General features: G+C 45.4%; 1 protein-coding gene across 3 annotated transcripts in view; it reads right to left on the reverse strand.

The window, feature by feature from the left end:
• Positions 1-110: 110 nt before the first annotated feature.
• Positions 111-21,833, reverse strand: part of DCX (doublecortin) — a 79,360-nt gene continuing 57,637 nt past the window's right edge. For 2 of the 3 annotated variants that reach the window (XM_018914272.3, XM_050974509.1), the window contains 3 exons: positions 20,711-20,848; positions 14,630-14,724; positions 111-11,796 (listed from right to left, as the gene is read on the reverse strand). In XM_018914272.3, the coding sequence (XP_018769817.1) occupies positions 11,740-11,796; positions 14,630-14,724; positions 20,711-20,848 (290 nt within the window). In that variant the 3' untranslated portion in view covers positions 111-11,739. The remainder of the gene's footprint in view (positions 11,797-14,629; positions 14,725-20,710; positions 20,849-21,833) is intronic. The other variant, XM_018914275.3, reaches the window with a different exon arrangement.

Here is a 21,833-nt window from a genome sequence, read left to right on the forward strand (position 1 = left end):
AAGTGGGGCAGATTTGGGAAAGCTGAGGTATCACAATGAATGAGTGTTCTATAGTTCACAAGTCACAGTCGACACACACTCGACAAATAAAAGCCTCAGAAAGGTTTTTATCGGCCTAAATATTGAAACCAAATTTTATTTTTTGAAAATGACATTACACACATCTTGCAAATGTACATTTAGATGAGAAAACAATGAGTAACAAATATTGAGAGCAAAGCTATAAAGTGGACAGGTTCTCTGCTGCATGGCATTGCATTACAAGAATACTCAGACCCGGGATGGTTATTACAAGTAGTAAAAACAGTTCACAACACCTCACAAAAATGGAATTTTTTCCTAGTCAAATCTTCTGACAAAAGGAAATTCTGTCAAGGGAGAAGAGCCATAGGGAACAGAGGTGTGGATCTAGGTACACTTGGTGATTTTGTGGCACGGCTTTTTGGGGTTTCTTTAAGTCCATTTCTTACAAAATGCGTCTTTGTGAGTGACCCCATCTTTTCCAAGACTTTGCCCATTTTCTGTCCTCCACTGCCAACAGAACCACAGCTAATAAACAAGAAGCCCCTTGTACTCAACTCAGAGCTCAGGAGTGTGGAGAAGGAGTTGTTTACAGACCCCCCCAACAGCATAATTCCCATATCCCATCCCCACCCCCTTGCTGTGTATCCAGGAAAATCAAAAGTGTGTGCAAACTCCGCAAATCAGGGGCCGTGGGACGAGTGCCAGGGACATCACCACCAGCACCAGGAGTGGAGGCCACGGCCGACGCCGCTCGTGCCTCTTGCCTCAGCTGCAGTGGCCCAGCAGCACCTCACCCTCCAGCAGAGCCAAACTTCCAAAGGCTGCACTCGCTCCCCAGCTCGGGCAGAGGCACTGGGGGCTGATCTCCTCCTGTGCTGGATCCTGCAAGCTGGATCTGATCAACGTGCCAAGGCAAGGCACTGCGAGAAGTACGCTCCCCGAGAGAACCTGTTGAGAACTGCTTTTCAAACCTGGCTGTTTATCCTTTTATTTATGCCCAAATCTGTACTTTACAACCACGAGAGAGAGAGAGAGAGAGACAAGAGTAAGAGAGAGGGAGAGAGAGAGAATCTTTCCAGGAGGAAAGGAAGAGCTAATTAAGAAAAGAGAGGTACAGGACCATGCATTTACTCTCAAGAGCTTGTTCACGAGCAAGCCAACATTTCTAACACTACAACCACTCATCTACATCTGTTTGCTAAGTAACTGAGTTCTACATACAACTAGAGAGCAGAAGGGGTCTTTTCATTTTCTTCCCCCTCCCTTTAAAACGTCAATAAAAATGTTTTCTGTACAAGTTGAATGGCACAAAAGGTGGTTAAAATGCTAAGTAACTCACCACAAATGGAGAATGCAAAATTAGTTCAAAACATGCATGGACTGTGTACAGGTAAGCAAGGAATCATTGGCATAAAGCTGCAATATATTACAAGATGATACAGTTGAGATCTTTTGGAATAACCTCTGCTTGTTCTGTCCCTTTGAAGAGACCTTCACATAAAAATTCAGCATCAAGGGAATTCAAGGTACATATCCAAGCAGGAAGTTAACTATGGGCAACGTTATTTGTCTGAAGAGAAAAGCATTTCCCCTCCCCTTTCACACACTCCCCCAAGGTACAAAAGTCAACATGATCAGCATTGCTGCAGGCTTGCCAAAAAGAAAGGTTAGACAGGTCTGGGGTAGGAGAACAAAAGCACCATTTAAATTAATAACTCTTTGTACAATGTCATTAATTAAATACCTTACTCTTTAAACAAAAACATCCTGAAGTTTACCAATCCCACCAAAATAACCACGGACCCCTTCCCACCCCCGTGTCCTCCAAGGTTATGTACACAGAGTTTAAAGTATACCAGCTAAACTTTAAACCCAGCTGCCCCTCCAACCCCCACCCTCTGAACCACAAGAGAAAATACATCGTGGCCTCTCAGTTATATTATTTTATATTGCAGCTTTGTCCTTGATGAGGAAATCATACGAACTCAATGAATGGTCTCAGACAGTAACCCACCATCAGGTTCCAGGTCAGCTGCACATCTCCCTCCCTCAGCACTGCTGGGTGGTGGCTCTGCAGCTCTGGGAGCCACAGGGTCCTGAGCAAAGGCAGCTCCTGCTCTCCAGACAAGAGCAGCGTGAGGAGCTCAGGCTGAGGGCTGGCAGCTGCTCACCTCAGCTTGGGGCAGGATTTGTAACTGAGAGAGCAGACAAAGGCTAGTGACAGCAAAGCCAGCAGGCTGATCCTCCTTTCCAGACTAGGCTTCCAGACTAGGAAGTGTCACAAAATCCAGAGGGTTATGGAGGGGAATGTGTCGTTTCAGAGAACAGAAGAGTTTTGGCTAGACAGGTTTCCTCTTTCCAAAAGACCCTGGGTGCCTTCTAATTGCTAATCACAGCTGTACTAGGACTGCCAGGGTGCTCAAGCTGCTTGGATCACCCATCATTTAAATAAGAAGCAAACTAACAACAATTTCACATGTCAGAATTCAGCATGTAATTATCACTCACAGGCTTCCTTGTTCTTACATTCAATACTCCTGCTTCACCATATCTAAAAACACCAATTAAGTGCAATTAATTCCCTAGACATTCTTCCTTTTAGGCAGATGCATCATTAGACATCACACTAAATCAGGAAAAAGCCCCTCTGTCTTAAAGAGAGGGAGAGAAAGGAAAAAAAGCTGTGTGTTCTGCAGCCCTCCTGTGACTGTATGGTCAGTATGAGAGGGAAACAGAATATCACAGGATTTCACCTGCCACCTGCTAAGGAAAAAAAAGTCCATCCATACATGCTCTGCAGTGGTGGAAGCAGATAGAGAAAAGCAGCCATGTTGTAATTGAAAAAAAAAAAGGACAAAATACTCCACCAACATGACCCCAAAAGCCAAACAACAACAAAAATAAACTCCACAAAATGTTTCTCAGGGATTCTCTGAAAATAAAATTTGTCGTGTTGAGAACTGGGCCTGGACCCAAGGTTGGGATCCATTTGGTCCCTTTCAGGTATTTCCCAAGTCTCACCCTTGCATGGGTTTCCCAGAGCTCAGGGATTCACAGCCAGGGTTTGGTTCTGGCTCTCCCTGACCATGTGCCACCACCGTGTTCCATCCTGCCTGCACGTGCCAGGTGAGTCCCAGTGCCCTGCAACACCCCCCCTGTGCACATGTGACTCCAATTTAGCTCCATTTCCTACAAATAACTCTTGCAAAGAGAGATGGAAGAACCAGCTTGGATAAAATTCAAAAGCAGCCTTGAGTTTAGATGAGTCACCTAAAATGAACCCAACCTTCCTTTTTATTTCAGAGGCATTTGGCAATGCTTTTCTCTAAAAACCAAGCCAACCACAAATCTCCATTCTGCCTGGTACTGGCTGGGACTAGAGCAGAAAAATACTGGTAAAAATAGAAATACTACTTCTAGTCCCATAATCCTGCTCAGGGCTCAGGGTATGTCTGTTGGTAGACTGAGTGAGAGTGAAGTGAGATAAAGTCAACACTCTTTAGAAGCAAAAAATATGGAGGAGGCCCTGATTTGCTGAGGTTCCTTGTTTAATTGTCAATTCTAAAACTTTTAAGGTATTCCAGCAAACTATTTCAGCTTTATCAGTAACTATAATTAAACTGTACAAAATATCTCCCATCTATAACTTGCTATTCAAGGTCCATACAAGAGATCACTTGAAAACTGGGGTCAGTGAGGTTTTCTCTGCAAAGGCTGCAGCTGTCACCCTGGAAACTGAATCTGCACTCAAGTAATCAATCACACAAGAATTATCAACAGTAATCAATCTTTGAAACAGGAGCCCAAGCTCGGACCAAATAGATTCATAAATTAATTACAGAGGAGCTTCTGCCTGGTTAAAACAGCAGAAAATTAGGTGTATTGGGTTCCATTTGCATTATATTAAGTGTCTGAGAATTTATGGAAATAAAAGAGATGCAATCTTTATGCAACAACATCAAAAAAAATCTGAGACTGTACAGCAAGAAAGTGTTTGGATGAGTCAGTTATTTTGTGGTTTAGGATTAAATTCACAAGCAACTCAAGTGAACTTAGGAAAAAGATCTCATGAGGAAAGCAGTGCAAACACAGGTGCCCTTGTTCAGCACAGACTTCCCATCGCTGTGTGGCTGCAGCAGCTCTCACACAGGGGCTGGGCATTTCCTGGGCAAGATCAGCATCACCTCTGTGCCCACACAGCAAACCCTCCCCCAGGAGTCTCTCCTGCCTTTTCACCCTGGCTGCCACCCTTCCCAGAGTTTGCTGAGCTCTGTGGGAAGGGGTGGGAGGCTCTGAGGTGCCCTCATTGTTCTCTCACACCCCCCAGAGTGCCAGGTCTGTCCTCCCCAGGCTAGGGCGTGCTGATCAGTGATTGCTGTTTCTGATCTGACACAGGGAGGAGGGTAAATAAACCCAGCCCACAGCCTGGTGCTGTCCTTCAGCACAGGGCTGGATATTCCCTGTCCCTCTGAGGGATGGCACATGCTGGCAGGAGAGTCAAACAGCAGCAGGGAAGGAGCCTCACTCCAAGTCCTCCTGCCTGCAGCCAGGTCTGGCCTTATTCCTGCCAAGGGGAGAGGGACAGACTGAGGGACAGACACCCCCCTGGACTAGGTCCCTGCAGGGACATGACTCAACAAACAGCCAGGAGCTCTGCTGCTCTTCTGTCCATCCACACCCAGCCACAGATCCTCAGCTAGCCCCAGCCTCCTTCTCTGTTTGTCCCTGGAATTTCTTCCTTTTGTCTTTCATTATTCCCACACATCAGTGGCACTGACATCTCCAGTGCTGTGCCTCGTGCTCTCCCTGCCACTGCATTTTCTCTGAAGCTCCAGCTCATTCCATGACTCAGTGCCTACCTGCTAACAAACATCCCCCACCATTCCTCTAAGGAACAGGCTTTCCCCTTCCTGCCCTGTGTTTTCCATCATGGCATCCTTCCCTGGTGATGCCAGCTTTCTCTTTTTCAGCTGACAGATTAATTACTGCCAAGATTTGGTAATTCCCTTTGGGCATCCTCCTTTTTCTTCAGTTTCAGTGATAAACTGTCAGACCTAGGGAGCCTCCAAAGAGGCTCAAGAGCCCTGAGTTCAGGGAGATAAAGAGTCACAAGAGGTGAGTTCAGTGCACTAAGCAAGGACACTGCTCTCTCCCATGTGGACATCTGGCCACAAACACTTTCTGAACAAGGTTTTCAACACCTGGCCCACTGTTTTCCTGGTAGAAAGCCACTGAAATAATTAGGCTTATTCACTGTTTGTAAACAGAAGGCCCATATTTTGACTACTAGGACAAATTGCCCCTGATATGTGCACGTACATCTAACAAAAAGAGGGGCAGTGGGGGCTGTATTCAGGCAGGAGAGAAATGGGCTGCTGGATCAGGCTATCTCCTTCCTCCCAGGATGTTGCTGGCTCCCCAATGGTTTCAATGGCAAACTAAAAATGAGGTGTCTCTCTTTCCCTATGACTGAAATACTTCAGCATTTTTACAGCAGAGTTTTGAGAGAGTCAGAGTTCTGTGAGAGACTTGCCAGTTTGCTCCTGTAACATGTTCAGACTTTGCTGAGCAATGAATACATTTTAAAATCAAGCTCTTAGTAGCAGCTTATCTTAAAGCACCCTACAGGTGGAGGGAAGTATTGGGACCAGCCCTCTGTGCACTGGCACAAGAAGAAGTGACCTGTCCAGAGTTGTGCCACATCCCAACAGCTCTGAAACCCGCTGCTGAATCCACTAAGTTTGATTCTCATTTGCTCAGAAGCTCATCTGTTGGCCAAATATAGGTGTTGATGTGCTTGACCTCCTCTAAGCAGTGTCCCAAGGGATGGAGAGTGGTCTGTGACCCCAAAACTCCACATTTCCCTCTGCAGGTGTAGTACTCACACCTGCCCTGCAGCTGGGATGCTGTCAGAACAGCTGTGCAATGGCACTGCTGGAAAAAGTCTTTCCACCCACCTACTGATATTCCCTGAAAATCTCCCCTCTCCCTGTTAAAACGTGGGTTTGTCACCTTGGCCTCAGACCTTCAGTCATCACTGACTGGAACTGTTCCAGAGGAAACAAAACAAAGCAAGGAGGGGTCTGTACATTGCTGCTCCCAGCCCTTCACCTGCAGCACCAGGAGAAAGCAGCTCTCGAGCCAGGAGCAGAGGAGGAGATGAAGAACATCTGAACAGCAGAATCAAGAGCCACTGCAGCAGCACCCAGCCCTGTTCTCTCCACAGTGAGGAGCAGTCTTGTGTCCTGTGAGACACATGACTCAGCTTTTACATTTCCTGAGGTACTGTGGAGGGGCTCAGATTCATGCAGATGGGACAGAAGAATTCTGTGATTCTGGAGACAGCAATTTTCAAGAGATGTGCTAAATACCTCAAGAATTAAAATTGCCCTGTCTCCTTTGGTTAAGGCCATTGAACCTCAGGCCTTGCTGGGCACATGCACAGTCCTGCTTCTGAAGCCCAAGGGATGTTAGAAGGCACTTAAAGTCTTCACCTTCCTGTTCTCATCACACTAGGGTGGGTTTCCAGCTGGATTCCTTCCAGGGGTCTTGTGTAGAGCACTCATCCTGTTGCATGGACTGGCCTGACTCTTTAGATACACAGAAAAAAGATCCTCATCTCGTGCCACCCATTTGCTTCTTCTACAAAGAACCTCACCAGTCCCAAACACTGTCCCAGCCTGTCATCAGCAACCAGAAAATTGACCTGGAGCCTAAGTCACCACGTGGAAAAAAAAAAAAGCTGTTTTATTCCATCATGGCCATGATCAGCACCTGGTGTGTTTGCCACACACCTCTACAGAGCTGTTCTCTGGTTATGGATTGTCTTAGCTTGAGGAGACACTTCCTAGGCTAATTTTATATCTTCTTTACTTGGCTATTTTTTATCCCTTTCCCTAAAAATGTTTCTGCCTCTACTACAGCGGAAGGGAACCCTTGGTTGCTTTGCATGGCTGTGGGGCACCACGGAGGTCAGCCACAAAATCACTCCAGTGTTCTCAGCACACTGGGGGAGGCTCAGGCTGCAAAATCCACACTGGACCCCTGCAGAGAAATCATCACTTCCAGGGATGGCTGTCCCTGGAACAGTGTCTGGGTGGGGATTCAGCCTGGAATCCCAGAGCACCCCCACGGGCTGTGCTGGGAAGCAGCAGGATGAGCAGCACTGCCCTCAAAGGCATGAAAAGGCAAAGGCAAGGCATCCTAGGAAATGTTATCCACATGGATAAGGAGAAATGAACACTTCAATGCCCTTGCTTCCCGTTGGAAATGCCTGGGTGTGACACTGCTTTGCTGTTTGCCACAACTTTTGGTTCTGCCTCCTTTTTTTCCCCTTCAAAAGTACTGAACAAGCAAATGAGAGAGAAATAGCAGCTCGACCAAGCGTGTGGGTTTTTGTATGGCCACGTGTGTTAGCTGAGGGTGAGAGAGATGTGGAAGTTGTTTTCTAAGCAGGATTCTTCTATTATCTATGGAAATAACACAGTTAGGGTTTCTAGCTCCTGAGAAGACCATAAATAATGTGCAGATATTGGAAACACAGACAGTGGTAGGGAAAAGCTGCTTCCAACTCCCACCACGTCGTAAAATCTCATTATCAAACTCTTTCCAAATCACTTCAAGATATTTAGCTGGTGGAACTGAACTAGCTCCAAATCATACACCAGATGAGGCTTTAAACCAGAAACTTCAGGATTATAAATGCTTTACAAGTGATAAAAATCCCAAGGCTGAAGGTTTTGCTGCATTACTCATCTTCTACAGTCAAGACCATCACCTGAGTGTAAAAATGCTAAACCTTTCTGCCTGTACTATTCCTTCCTAAGGACTGTGTCTGAAACAGGCATCTTAATATGCAAATTTGCTAAATTATTCTGAATAAAGACAGATTTCAAAGAAACAAAGCCCTGCTACTTTAAGAGTTTCTCCAATTTGTTTTTAAATACTGTATTGTTTTAAAACAATATAGTCTCAGTGATTCAATTAGTCTCTGAAAGCACTAAAGGCAGCCTCATGAGGCAAATTAGACAGGGGTTTTATAGCAGAATTAATATGGCAAATCCTCATATCATGTGGAGCTTTATGTGCTTGTAAATGTTAAAAAAAATAAATATGAAAGGTGAACTGTGGAGTGTATAGTGGAATTACTATCATCTGCTCCAGGATCTCACAGGGTCTGGAATTGCCATAGTAAATTGGAAGTAATTACTAATTCACAGCAGTTCAGGAAAGCTTTCTGACCAAACCCAAGCTTAATCTCATGAAAAGCCAACAGGAGTAAAGCACGTGCTAAAATTAAAGCTTTAGGGTTTTTTCCCGAATCACAACTGTTCTTCTGTTTCAGTAACTAAGGTCCGATGCCTGTGCACTGTTTCTCTTTGTATTCAAATCTAGATGAGGGATCCTAAAAAGGCAAAGATAACTAGCTCTGAATGTATGTAACATTCCACATGCATTTCTGTACAAGAACTCATGCAATATTGGCATTAATACAGACTTCACTCTATGCTACAGCTGAAATGCTCACTGACTTCTACTGCCCAGGCATTTCTACCTAGAAAATTGCTTCTTAAAACTTGGGAGTCTGACCTCATACCCTGTTTTCTTTGTGGCTTCTGCTGGTTTGAATGGCTATTTTTCCCACTGAACAATTTATTTTAATCCTTTTAGGCCTTTTCAAGGTCCCCCTAATTCCCTGAAGGAATTGCTGGGCTCAGCCCCACCACAGGATGATCCTCATGCAAACAAAGCTGCATTCCCAAGGGAAAGCTGGCAGGATCAGGTCTGAGATGTCACCAGGTGCAGCTCAGGAGGGAGAGCTCAGTGATTCCTCAGTGATGCTCCACCAGGGAAAGCATCTCCAAATGACCAAACAGAGCTTTTGGCAGGAAGAAAAGGAACCCCTTCTCAACAACCATCCCAACAAAGGATCATTCCTCCCTTGGGATCCTGCTTTCTCTTACACAAACTGGCTGAGACCATCTCCCAGACTCCTTTCCTCCCACCACAGCTCAGGCTGCTGAGCAGAGGGCAGCCCAGATTTGGGTTTCCTGGTGGAGCTGTGGTGAGTGTCCTGCACTGAGCAGCACAAGAACCTGGGTGGGACTGCATGGCTGGTCTCCTGGTTTATCTGAGGAAAGCTGGCAGGACAGGACAGGCTCACCCCGACTGTGACAGGAATGGCCTCTGCCACCGTGTGACAACACCCTGGACTGCAGCTCCACTCCATCCATGGTGACTGCTCAGGGTCCCTGGAGAGGCAGAGACTCAGATGGGGACTCTGAGATTTCCACCAACAGAACAGAGGAGAGGGTAAAAGCATGTCAAGTTACCTGTCCCACTAAAGCTTTCCCTAGGACAAAAGCTCTGATGAATGATATTGTTATTAGCATAACCAAGGCCTTTGACATCCTTATGCTTAAGAAAGTTATTTGCTCATGACCAATGTCAACAGTAGCACTCACAGGATTAAACAGCCAAAAATTAGCACCCATAACCAAATCTGCACCCAGAATATTTCAGCACCTTCTGTTAGAGGATCTGAAAGCACAGTTGACAAATGTTAACCAACATTTGGCCTCACAACCCCCAGTGAGGTAGAACAGAGCTGTCCCTGCAGGGACAGACAGACAGATTGAGGCACAGGGTTACTCAGAGACCTGCTCCCATTCAGACACAAAATTCAGCAATGCCAAGGGCTGAGAGGCGTGCTGACTGCTGCACCCAAGCTTTGTCCACAGCACCATCCTTCCCCCCACAAACCCTCAACGAGCCCTTAGCCTGTGAACTAACCCCAGGACTCTATTTACAATATTTAAAATGACCATTTAGCAGTTGTGCAGGCAGAGAGTTATTCAATCCAATGAAGCTATCAGTGAGAACAAATGGCTCCTTGTGCAAAACTCTGGCTGTAAATGATCATGCACTAAGACTACTGGGTGCAAATTTGGTGCATGATAACTCTGACCCCTTGACAATTCCCAATCCTGGCCTCTCTCTGGTAAATCTCTTTTAAAAAGTTGCATTATAAGTATGGTCACACGAGCCTCGAAAGATGCAGCCTGCACAGATTGTTTCATCCCAGCAATGCAAGCAAACAAAACGTGGAGTGGCTTTGGGAACAACCCAGCATTCATGGAGCATCAAACATCACAAGGATAAAATCCATCCTAACCACAAGGGGTTGCAAGGCAACAGGGAGTAGGTGTCTACGTTGGGGAAAAAAAAAATAGAAAAAAAGCAAATAGAGCAACAAAGAAAGGCTTGATTGCACAGATTTCATTTAGGTAAAGTTCTGCAAGAATCAGTTTCATCAAAGCTTATTCCATGAGGGAGGGAGGCAATGGCAGCTGGCCTAGGACGAAGCTTTGGCGCAGTAAAAACCACCAGCCCTGCGTGAGGAGATGAACTTTGCATTCTGGAGGAGGCATTACTGATTAATAAAAGCAAAAGCTTCTCTAAATACAGCGAGTTTGTTTTTCTCAGATAGAAGAGTTTCTTAAAATACAAGTTTTTAGAACACCACAAAACTTCATTTGTTATATAAGTAGAGAATCTGGCCATAGTTAGGAATACTGAAGTGTAAAAAACCAAATACGTAGTCTTAAACATTACAAAAACTATCAAAACATTCAATATTTTGAATTGACCATTTTTTCCCCCCCTACACGTGTCTGTTTTGGCAGTGATGACAAGATTTCTAAATTGACTTGCTGTTATTATTGTTCTGCAGTTGTGGTTGGTTTTTTTTGTACTTTTTTTTTTCTGAACGTGTTTTTTAAGCAAAAGAAAACTACCAGCTTTTATAAAAAAGAAGGAGCTTGAATCCTTACTCCCAAAACACAGATAAAAGGTTTTCCATTATAAAAAGAGTATTGATTTTTTTGCTATAAAAAGTGACCTATAGGGTGTCAAACCTGAAAACAAATTCTCACAGTGTTTTCAGTGTTGGCTGTTCACAAGGCATTACTGTTACAAACAGAGATAGAGAGATACCATAGGGGAGGTATAAATATTTGTTATCAGCTAGCAGCACTGCATGTGGAAGGTGTTCTACTCCAGATAACTCAGCTGATTTATGGTTTTTTGCTTAATCATTAAAAATAATCCCAAACAATATTTGAATAATTTGAATTGTTGTACTAACCTTACTTAGCATCTGACACAATCATTCCTAATCTCATCCAAGCTTCTGCTGGCATATTAGGCATACAACTAGAAATTCCCTTCCTGTCCTCCACAATAAAACCAAGACTCTTTAGAGTGCAGGTGCCAAAAGTGGGGCTGTGAATGAGAAGCAGGTGAGCTGGCAGTTTGCACAGGTGGAGAACATCATCTGCCCTGCTCCAGCTTGCAAACTGCTCAGCAAGGGGTCCATCTGCACACCTCCAGGGAAACTACTTCACTAACACTGGGAAAACCACATGGTTGCAGCAGCAGAAGAAACAACAGAAGAAAATGGGAAATGCACAGAATCCTTGGCACGGAGGCCCCAAATTTCTCACAATGCCCATTTTGCACCCCTGTGACTTAGAAGAATGGTATCCCTCTATCTCTATAGACTGGCAGGTGTTGGTTTGTGGCACAGAGAGGAGAAATCACAGAACAAAAATGACATTTAACCGTGTGTCCTTTGACTTGAAAGCACCAGTCACCGATCTGCTTGTGTGGCAGAGGTACTTTGCTGTATCCCAAATGCAAGGTGGACATTTCACTCTACATGGAGTCTCCCAGGGAATCCGAGTCATCCAAAGACAGAGGCAGGTACAAGTCCTGTAGGGAGAAAGGAGAAAATGTTAACCCTCACCATCAGCTCCCACCCTTGGCCACGCAAAGGGAAGCAGCATAGTGGCTCTGGGCAGCTCAGAGGTTAAAATTCACATTCCAGAATTGGTGGTGACTGGGCTGGGCTCACCAGAATCCAGGGAGCTCCAGGCTGAAATCAAGGCAGGCTCCTTGCACAGAGGAGCAAGAGGTGTTTTATAATTGTTCTGGATCAATGTGGCCATTCCAGCAAGTGCATCTCTGTTCCTGATGACTGGTGAGGGAAAACTTTCAGAAGTGTTTTTTTATTGTTCTGGATCAATGTGGCCATTGCAGCACATGCATGAAAGAGCAGCATCGTGCCTTAAACACATCTCTTTAAACCTAAGTCCACAATAAAGAGTCTTACCTTGGTTTGACAGCTGCCCTCAGGACAAATCTCCAGGAAAATCACATGTTCTATGGTGTATTCTTTATTTTAATACAGTTGGAAAGGTTAATAAAATAATCCCAAGTTTGTTATTTGGATCAAATGCTCAATGTAAAGCTTTTCCAGTGTCCCTTTCTGGGTAACCATTTTATTGCATTTGTTTAAAGTTCTGTGTGGGACAAAGTACAGGAACCAGCCCAAGAGCTAAAGCTCTCCTGGGACCTTTTTGAACTCTGACCCACACACAGGTAATTACTGTGAGCAAAATGAAGAAAAACCAAAACATTCAGGAAGGAAATTCAGAGAAAACTTGATATAAGAAGAGGTAAAATAGGACTTATTGGTGAACTCAACCTAAGCATTTATCACTTGAGCTTTAAGGGGAGAAAAGAAAAGTGATTTCATCATAAGCAGGAAATTGCTCCTGGGAGAAAGACAGTGATGCATGAATATTCTGGTAACCTAAAATGCTGAATTTGTGTTTGCTGATTGGCTTAACTTAGTGGAGAAAAATCATAGCTGGGCTGGCTTTGCCCTCAGCAGTCACCATCTTTTACAAATAGTCTCAGGGCTGCACTTGAAAGGTCATACATAAAACTTGCTCAAAACATTAAAAAGGTGAGTTTTACTTGTCTTGACTAAGAAACAAACCCTCACCTCCAAAGTTCTCAATGAGATGGAAAGTGTTCCTAATGCTGAAGCAAAGGGTGCAGTTTGCAGCATTACTTCTGCTGAACTGATGAACTCAGACCACAGGCCAGATTCTGTCCTCGATTATAAATGAATAATACATCTGGACACATTGTGATAAATCTGGTGTGTTTTCTCAAACTTAGACTGAGCAGCTGAGAACAAAGTGAGGTCCTGAGGAACACAAAGTTTTCATTTGGATTCAGCTGTGCCTTTGTTAAACAGAATTAGCTCAACCCCTGCAAGCTACCCCACGGTGGGTTCCACGTGGCTGTTGACTGCAAAACCTCAGCACCACCAGAATTTTTTAATTACTCTTAAAAATCTTTAAGTCAATGCTTTCAGAGTCAGGCTGAGAGGTGCATTCTGTTTTACTGAAGAGAAATTCTCCTGACTTCCTCTCACACCTACATTTGTGTCCAAGCTCCAATTCCCGTATCAAGTGAAAACTGTTGGAAGCAGCATTGTGGCTATTCCAGAAATGCAAAGGCCCACAGAAATGAAAGGCAGAACTCAGCACAGAGTGGCCCTGAATAACAGGAACTGAAAAAGCTGTGACAGCTGCTGTACCTTTTAAATAAATCAATACATGAATTATCCATGAGCCAGCCCAGGTTTCCCGGTCCCTGCCAGGATGCTGTGCTACCTGTTGGCCTGTCCCACAACACAATTACCACACCAGCTGTAAGAATCACCTGATTCCTGTAAAACAGAGCATGGCCTTCAATAATTTAAAAACTTAAATTCTCGAGGAGCATCATTAAAGTGATGTCTGAGAGCTCCAGTAACGTTTGTGTTGCTTCTTCAGGCTCTTTAATGGGCCTGATTTGCCAATACCTGAAGCTTTTCAGGCCAGGAGGGTTGACATGAAACCACGTCCTTCAATGATATTTTCAAATGGCACAAGCTCATGGTTAAGTTGTCTCCTCTGATCCCTCTGGATGGTCTCCAGCACACATTGTCACCTCCAGGGGAGGAGTCAGGGCAGTGCTTTGCTCACCACCTGGCCCTAAAGGACAACTTCTACAGGTGAAGGGCCAAACTCCCCTGTTGGAACACCAGGAGTTGTTGCTATTTATTATTGCTGAGGGGAGCATGCCTGGGTTCTTCCAGCCTTAGTGCACCGAGCTAGAGGAAACTGCTGGGGATGTTTCACCTCAGAGACACCTTTGGCTCGCTGAGTGTTGCAGAATGAGCCCAAGCAAAGTAGAAACTCAGTTTACCTCCAGTGGAAAAAGTTCAGGCAATGGTGAAGAGAAAGAGAGCGGGTTCTGCCCCAGGGTTAAACCCAGAGTTTATTCCAAGGTGACACAGCTCTGAATCTCAGTAACAACTCCAACAGACCCCCACCACATGGTTCCAACACCTTTTAAGCTCACAGGGAAGTGGGAGGGAGAGGAGAGGTGAGCCACCAACCAGGTGGGAGGGGGAGGGTCTCAGGGGACAATGACACCTGGACAGGCCAATGACCCCAGGTCTGAGAAGCATCTTTTGAACTTTTGCCAATCACACGATGCCCTTGCTGGAATGTGGAACTTGACAGACAGCAATTAGGAAGAGGGCAGGGGCAAGGGAAGGAGGAAGTAATCACAGCTAAGGGACAGGATTTAGCTTCACACCACAACAGCTATTCTCCCAGAGGATATGGCCATGGGTTCAGTGCCCCCAGACCTGAGGGGCTGAGGCAGAAGGAGGTGTAGTAAGGTATAAGAAACATAATACCTTGTGCTTCCGGAGGCTGCCGGGGCTGGTGGGCGTGGAGATCGGGGACTGCTTGGATTTGGGGGTGGACAGCTGGCTGCTGGAGGTCCCGTTGGCTGGCAGAAAATAAGACACAAGCTGCAAATCAGGCAAGCTAGGGCAAGGGTTTTCTCCTTTGGGGAGATGGAAGGTCTCCAAACATTTAACACCATGGTTTATTCATGTCAGGCAGGAGGGAAAAAAACCAAAACAAGTGAACAGCATAACTATAAACATAACTCAAGGATTTCAGCTGCAAAATACAGTGAGACACAAAATAAACTAAGGGAGCAATATTGCACACAACAAATAGTCACCTAGACAATCCAAGGCACATATCAGCAGAAAAACAGAAAGACAATTTCTGTGTCCTCAAACTGTTTAAGGGCATGACTGGAAACCAGAGGCTGAAGATATCCTGAATCCTATCCAAGCAATATGAAATGTCAATGATTGATAGGCATTAAAAATTAGACAAACAGCAGCCTGGAATGCCCTGGCTGTAGTTTGCTGGGGGTGGGATTAAGTGACCAAAGAGCCTGATGGAATTATGCTTTCAATTGTAACAGCTGAATCTACAAATCAGTTACTTAAAACTCATCAAGTACTTGAGTGTCTGGAGGAGGCTGAAGAAGTGTAATAAAGGATCACAGAGTGTAATGCTTGAATGTTGTATTTTTAAGAGCCAAACCAGCACAACTCTTGCTTTAATGCCTCAGAAAGCCTCACTGCTCTTCGCTGTGACCTCCTTGTGAGGAAAGGGGGAGCTCAGAGGTCAAGCAGGTGTGAAAAGAAACATGTGCTCAAAGCCCCGGGACAAAGGAGGAGCTGCCAGCACCTTAAAGCAACAAATTCATGGTGGTGTGGCTCCTCTGCCTTCACATCCATCATTTCCATGCACTTCCTCCTCTGTTGGAAGAGGAGGTTATTCATCACACACAGCTTTTTTCCTATTATAAATGCACCTAAGTGAGGAAATGGATATTTTTAAAAGGTGGTAGAAATAATGATTTATTGATAATTGGGGAGCAGAGTGACACTTCACCTCCTTATCTTATTCAAACCATGCTTTACTGATAGGGGGAAAAATCTGTTCTGGAAAAGCAGGAGCTGTTTCCTGCTGGCTCCTGCACTGAGCTGTGCCACTCCACAAAAAGAACTGCCCTCCAGGCTGATGGGAAAAAAAGTAGAGTTCTCTAACTGTGTGCCAAATAATGAAGGCAATTCAGTAAAAAAGAACTTGGATCTCTTTTATGTTTTATTTCACTGAGTGAATTTGTGTTTCCTATTAAAGAAAATGTGGGGAACAAGAGGACTGATATAATCTCCATTAGCCAGAATCCATTTCCAATTTCTAAAATGCCTCTTTCTTTATCTCCAATTGTCACTGATCCTTCCTAAGCTGAAGAATGCCACCTAACAACTCTGCAAGAAACCCCAATTTCCTTTCCACAAACAAGACTGGAACAACAGCAGAGCCAGTGTGCAGCAAAATGGATGTGATTGCTGCAGGGCAGCACAGAAATTCCCTAATACAATGAGAGCTTTAAGTGCTACAGCAGGCATGTAAATATTTTATGAGCATCAACAAAAAAACCAGATGTGACATCCAAATCAGAAATGGAATGAGATGGATGGATATCATTACAAAGACAGCAGAATTTTGCAGCAGGGGCAACAATGAAGAAGCCCAGTTTAATTTTCTCTGCCTACTAATGAAGAATAGTGTTCATAAGCAAACTTGCCTGCATTTCCTCTGAACTGAAATGCAAGAAGATATCAGGAGGCAAAGAGCAGGCCCCAGGTGGTGCATAGCACTGCTGCTCCACTAAAACCTGCTGATGATTTAGGGTAGCTCAGGATCTCACCTACACTCAGCTGTCAGGAACTGTTCTTTAGAACCAGCTTTCCTTTCAATTCTTTGGGGTTTTTCCACCATTTTATTCTTTGTGCATTATGGCTTATTCATGGCACTGTATCTGCTCTGCAACATCAATTTACCCTAAAGTGTATTTGTAATATTCTTTAATTGCAGGAGCATGTGCACCTTTTTCCACAGGATCCTCACCTCCCCCTGTGCATGAGGCAGTTTGTACTCAGGAGAGAAATCAGGCTTGTCCAGCACATGAGAGGGAGGATGGAGAATATTCCTGTCATCTTTGAGATGAGAGATCCAGGGAAACTGAATTCTCTCTGCTTCCCCCACAGATATTTTAGAATCCCAGAATGGTTTGGGTTGGAAGGGATCTTAAAGCTCATTCCATCCCACCCCTGCCATGGCAGGGACACCTCCCACTGTCCCAGGCTGCTCCAAGCCCCGTCCAGCCTGGCCTTGGGCACTGCCAGGGATCCAGGGGCAGCCACAGCTGCTCTGGGCACCCTGTGCCAGGGCCTGCTCACCCTCACAGCAAAGAATTTCTTGCTAATGTCTAAACCTGCCCTCCTTTAGCTTAAGTCCATTCCCCCTTTGTCCTATCACTCTATGCCCTTGTCAAAAGTCCCTCTTCAGCCTTTCTGAGCCCCCTTTTTAGGCAGTTTTCTCACATGGAATTGTTCCCTGAGTGTTGCTTAGGTTTGCTGGGGTGACTGGGGCTCTGGATCCAGAGTTCATTGTTCAGTTCCAGCCCCAGCCCAGGCAGTCCCATCCTTGTTTTTCTCTCTCCAGCCCACGGTGTTTGTGCTCTTGGGCTGAGATTTGGATCATTTGTCCTTGGTCCCCAGCTGGAGCAGGAATTGTTTTGTCTCCCTGCTCTGTGCACAGAGCTCACCATCCCATAATATGAAGCTCAGACCCACACACTAAAGCAGCACAGAACCTGAGAAATAGAAAAAGCTAAACCAGAGGCATCATGGCACTCCCCAGACATCTGCTGCCTTTGGACACACTCATCCATAATGACCCCTGGGAGCAGCCCTGCAGCCAGGACAGACGGACACTCTGGGTCTGTTTGCTAATTGCTGCTGCCTGCTGAATGTACTTTTGTCCCTCTGTCCATTAGTGGACCAAGACATTAAGGTCCTGCAGCAGCCTCAGAGCCCTGCTCGTATTCTCCTGGGCCAAATCAAGGCAAAGACATTTTCACATTTCAGTTCAGGTACCTGTGACTCTGTCCTGGTTGTAATAACCATAAGCTCTCCCATCACAGCACATGTTTTGATACAACTGAACCCTTGCTTGGCATGTCAGGCAGTGTAAGAGAAATTCAAGTTTTTATAACAAAGAAAGAATGGTAAATGACATCATTATTTTCTCTCCTGCATTTCTCCCCTGAGATTTAGCTCTGGCTTTTGCTTAGCCTGACTCCTTATTGGAGCAGTCTGTTAAAGAAATTTTGCCAAACTTCATGCTGACCCTACTCCATTTAAATCTCATGGATCAGAGCAGAAGCACGGAGGTTCCTCTCCTCATTCCCAGTTTTCCTCTGCCATGTCAGGAGAAGGAATTGGCTGGTGCCCTGCAGGTGAGGTTTAGTATGGATTTCACTGCTTTGAGCTGGGTCTTTCAGCAAAGCTGACTCCCTAGGAAGAAAAATTGAGTTTAGAAATACACAGAAGCTCTGTAATCCAATTTTGCCAGAAATCCACTGGCATTGCTTAGGAAGGACAGATATGGGTTGGGTGTTAGTGAGGGGAGGGAGAAAGGCTTTCCCTTGGGAACACCAGGATTGGGGTGAGTTCCCATCTCCTTAGAGCAGGGAGGCATTTCTTTGTTCTGCATTCATTCCTTTAATTTTCATTCATTCATTTAAATGACTGCATGGTAAGAGAAAAGCACTGTGCCAAGAAAACAATGTTTAAATTGCTTCTGTGGATTTGCCACCTCACTTTTTTTGGATATCCTGGGAGCTGAAGGGCTCTGGCTGCCTAAAGGGGTTGAGCTTCCCACAGTGAGGCTCATTGTGAGGTGGGTTCAGACTCCTCTCACCCAAAGATTTCCCTCCAAACCTGCCCAGACATCAGTGCCCAGATGTGTCACAATGGCCTTGGAGACCTTGGTGGGAGAACAGGATACAGAAACCTGCACAGGAAAGAACTGGGAAGGGCAGAAACAACACAAAAACCAAGGAAATGCTCAGGAGTTTCCACATGACAACCTCAGCAGAGGGAAAGGCAACAAAGACAAAAAAGGTACAAATGGGTAGGAGAACAAACACACAGCAGAAATATTGCATATATTTGAAGTAAAACTGCTTTTAAATAGTTTCACACATTAAATGGGTGAGATTCTGGGGAAAAAAAAATAGGTCAGATCATTTTTTATTAACCGGACTTCATTCAGCTTTCTTTGCTTTTTGAATGTGAAAACTCCAAAATCTCATCTAAATGTAAATATTGATTCTTAAAAGATGTGTAAATCCACTTAATTTATTACCAGTTCAACACAAGAATACAAAATGGTGTTCTTTTTTCTCTCTGTCCTGAGAAAACAAAAGTCTCCTATTTTTCAGTGCTAAAAGAGCTGAGTCTTTTTTATTCTCATTAAGCAGGACAAGTGCCATTTTTTCCTTTATTGAAATTACAGGAAAGCACGAAAGACCCTTGTCTGGACGGATTAAAGAAACCTGATTTGCTCTTCATTACTGACCTTAACTCCAGGAACTGGTTATTGTTCAGCCTTTCTGGTTGTTTTAATCTCCCCCTGAAAAGCTCTGCTAAGTGTGTTCATTAAGCTCATCAGATGAGTCACCATCCTGAGCCTGGAGTGGCTCAATCAGTTAAAATCAGGCAGACAATAATTGCCATTTCATATTAAACTCTATGCTCATGCAGTAAACTCTGCTTCTGGTGGGAACCAGCACCTGATGCTTGTGGAGAAGGTTTGGAGCTGCTCACTCATGAGCTGACTCCCACGTCACTGAGTGTCACCTCTGGGGTTTTGTAAGTCAGCACCACGTTTCCCATTGTGCAGGCACAGCTTCAGCAGGGATTTGGGACTGTGGAAGTGGTGAAATTATGGCAAGCCTGAGTTTGAGAATAGCCAACAATGGAATCTTGAAGAAAAACTTTATGAACGCAAAATCACCTCAGAGAGAAATATTTTTTTAAAAAATACAAAGTCTTGGCATGTGCCAACCAGTTTCACGCTGTCCCTCGAGGTAGCTGAAGAACACCCACAAACTCTAAAGAAATGAACTGCCTCCTGGGGGAAATCCTTCTGACTACTGCCAAGAGAATTTTCTGACTAATAATCCCATTTCCACTGAAGATCAGCTGTCGTGTGATGCTCCCATGCAATATGCAGCACGTTAGCCTGACGGTGAAAAGGAATTTCTGGTTTATGTCACTTGTGTTGATGCTGTGGGACACCTGAAGTCAAGCTGTGAAGCTCTCCTGGAATTCTGACATGTTTAATTGATGATTTGGCCATTGTAGTGAGAGGCCATGTCTGGTTCTCTTTTGGAACAGAGCAGGCAGGCAGGTGAGAGATCAGTCATAACCCAGAAACTCTCCATGACTCCAAAGACTGTCAATTCCCAGAATTACTGCAGTATGCAGCCCAGCCTTGGACTGACAGCCCTGCAGCTCCCCACGTGTGCTGCCAACCCAGGTGCTGCTGCAGAAGGAGGGGGGCATTTCAAATGGTGCAAGCTGCTGCAGCAAATTAGGATTCCCATTTTCCCTCTCTTCCCTTACTGAATGAGTGTCTCAGTGTCACATCAATAAAGACATCAGCAGTCCTGCAATTGCAAGGTCACTGGTCTCCTTTAAATAATGACTGCGAGGAGCCACTCCTGACCTGTGCAATAATCACCATTTGCTTTGCACAGGAGGTCACCCTAAATCACTCTGTATCTGCAGGGACCATCTGGGAGCACGGTAGGCCTTGATTCCCTCCATGGGGAATAGAAACTTCTTTTGAAACATTTCTGGGGAAGGAGGCTGTAAGCCTGTGGCTGGAACAACCCCAAACCACAACCGCGCTTCACCAACCAGGAGATTCCTTCCCAATATTTAACAGCTTCTTGTTTCCAGAAGACACCCGAGTTTCCTTAGCAAGCACAGGGGGCCTGTGCTTTTCCCTGGAGCACAGTGAAAGGCAGACACCAAGAAACAATCACTCACCATCTTGGTGGTTACCTGAATCGGCCGGGGACTTGCTGCGGCGCATGGGCGCGGGGCTCTTGGCCGAGCTCTTCTGAGGGGTGGGGGAGGATTTGCTGCCCGTGGCCCCTGCTGGGCTCCCCTTCATCACCCGGCACTCTGGGGGAACACAAACCCACCTGGTCATGGCCCTGCTGTGAAACAGCCACGGCAGCCCAGTGCCTGGTCCCCCGAGAGATGCAGGAAATCCCAGGGGCGAGGGAAATATCGTCCCTTGTTCTCCAGGGCTGGAAGGAGACTCCTCAAGGGCAGGGCAAAAGGAACAGCTCTGCTCCTCAAGGGCAGGGCAAAAGGAACAGCTCTGCTCCTCTAGAGGATGTGCTGAGCCTCTGTGGGTGTCAGGCTGGCTCCTACCTGTGTCCCACCAAACATTTTCTGCCCTTCCCCTTTTCCTTGGCTGTCCTGAGCATCATGAAAATGGCCAGCACTGACTGAGGAAACACTCAGGCCAAGAAAATCCAGTTAATTTGCTGTAACCCTCCCTGAAGACCCAGCAGGAGGAATGATGAGTGCCCTTTCTGCAGGTGCAGAAAGCCAGCAAACAGCTTCTGGTGTGCTGTAAATGAAGCCTCCAAGTGGCAGATGGGGCAGCTGCCCCAGGAGGCTTTCACCCAGCTGGAACCTGCCTCTGCTGTCCTCAACAAGCTGCAACTCCTCAGATGCACAAAGCAAAGGAGACAAAATGGTTTTACAAAGCACATCCTCTGTCCTGGCCACTCCTCCCTTTCAGCAAGGTTTGTATAAACAAGCCCAGCAGATTTATGCACTGGAAGATGTGAGCAGATGAGGACCCCCAACTGTGCTTCCTCAAAAACTAAATAGGCCAGGAAGAGTGGAAAATGTAAACATGATCTACAGAGTCCTGCAGAGGGGAGCTGAAATGCTAACAAACCTCCACGTGTCCCAGGATTTCAGGCGTGCCTGATCTTCAGAACTGGGTTTTATTTACATTGAGAGCTAACAGAAAAAGAACTTTCCACCCCTCAAGTTATTAACTTAACCCAGTTAAGAAGAAGGCAATAAAAAAGGGATTTCCTTTTTGTCAAATGTTAGCTGGTTCCACCTCATCTCCTCCAACAGCTTG

The sequence above is a fragment of the Serinus canaria genome, chromosome 4A, assembly GCF_022539315.1.
Source record: "Serinus canaria isolate serCan28SL12 chromosome 4A, serCan2020, whole genome shotgun sequence".
In the NCBI taxonomy this organism is placed as follows: Eukaryota; Metazoa; Chordata; class Aves; order Passeriformes; family Fringillidae; genus Serinus; species Serinus canaria.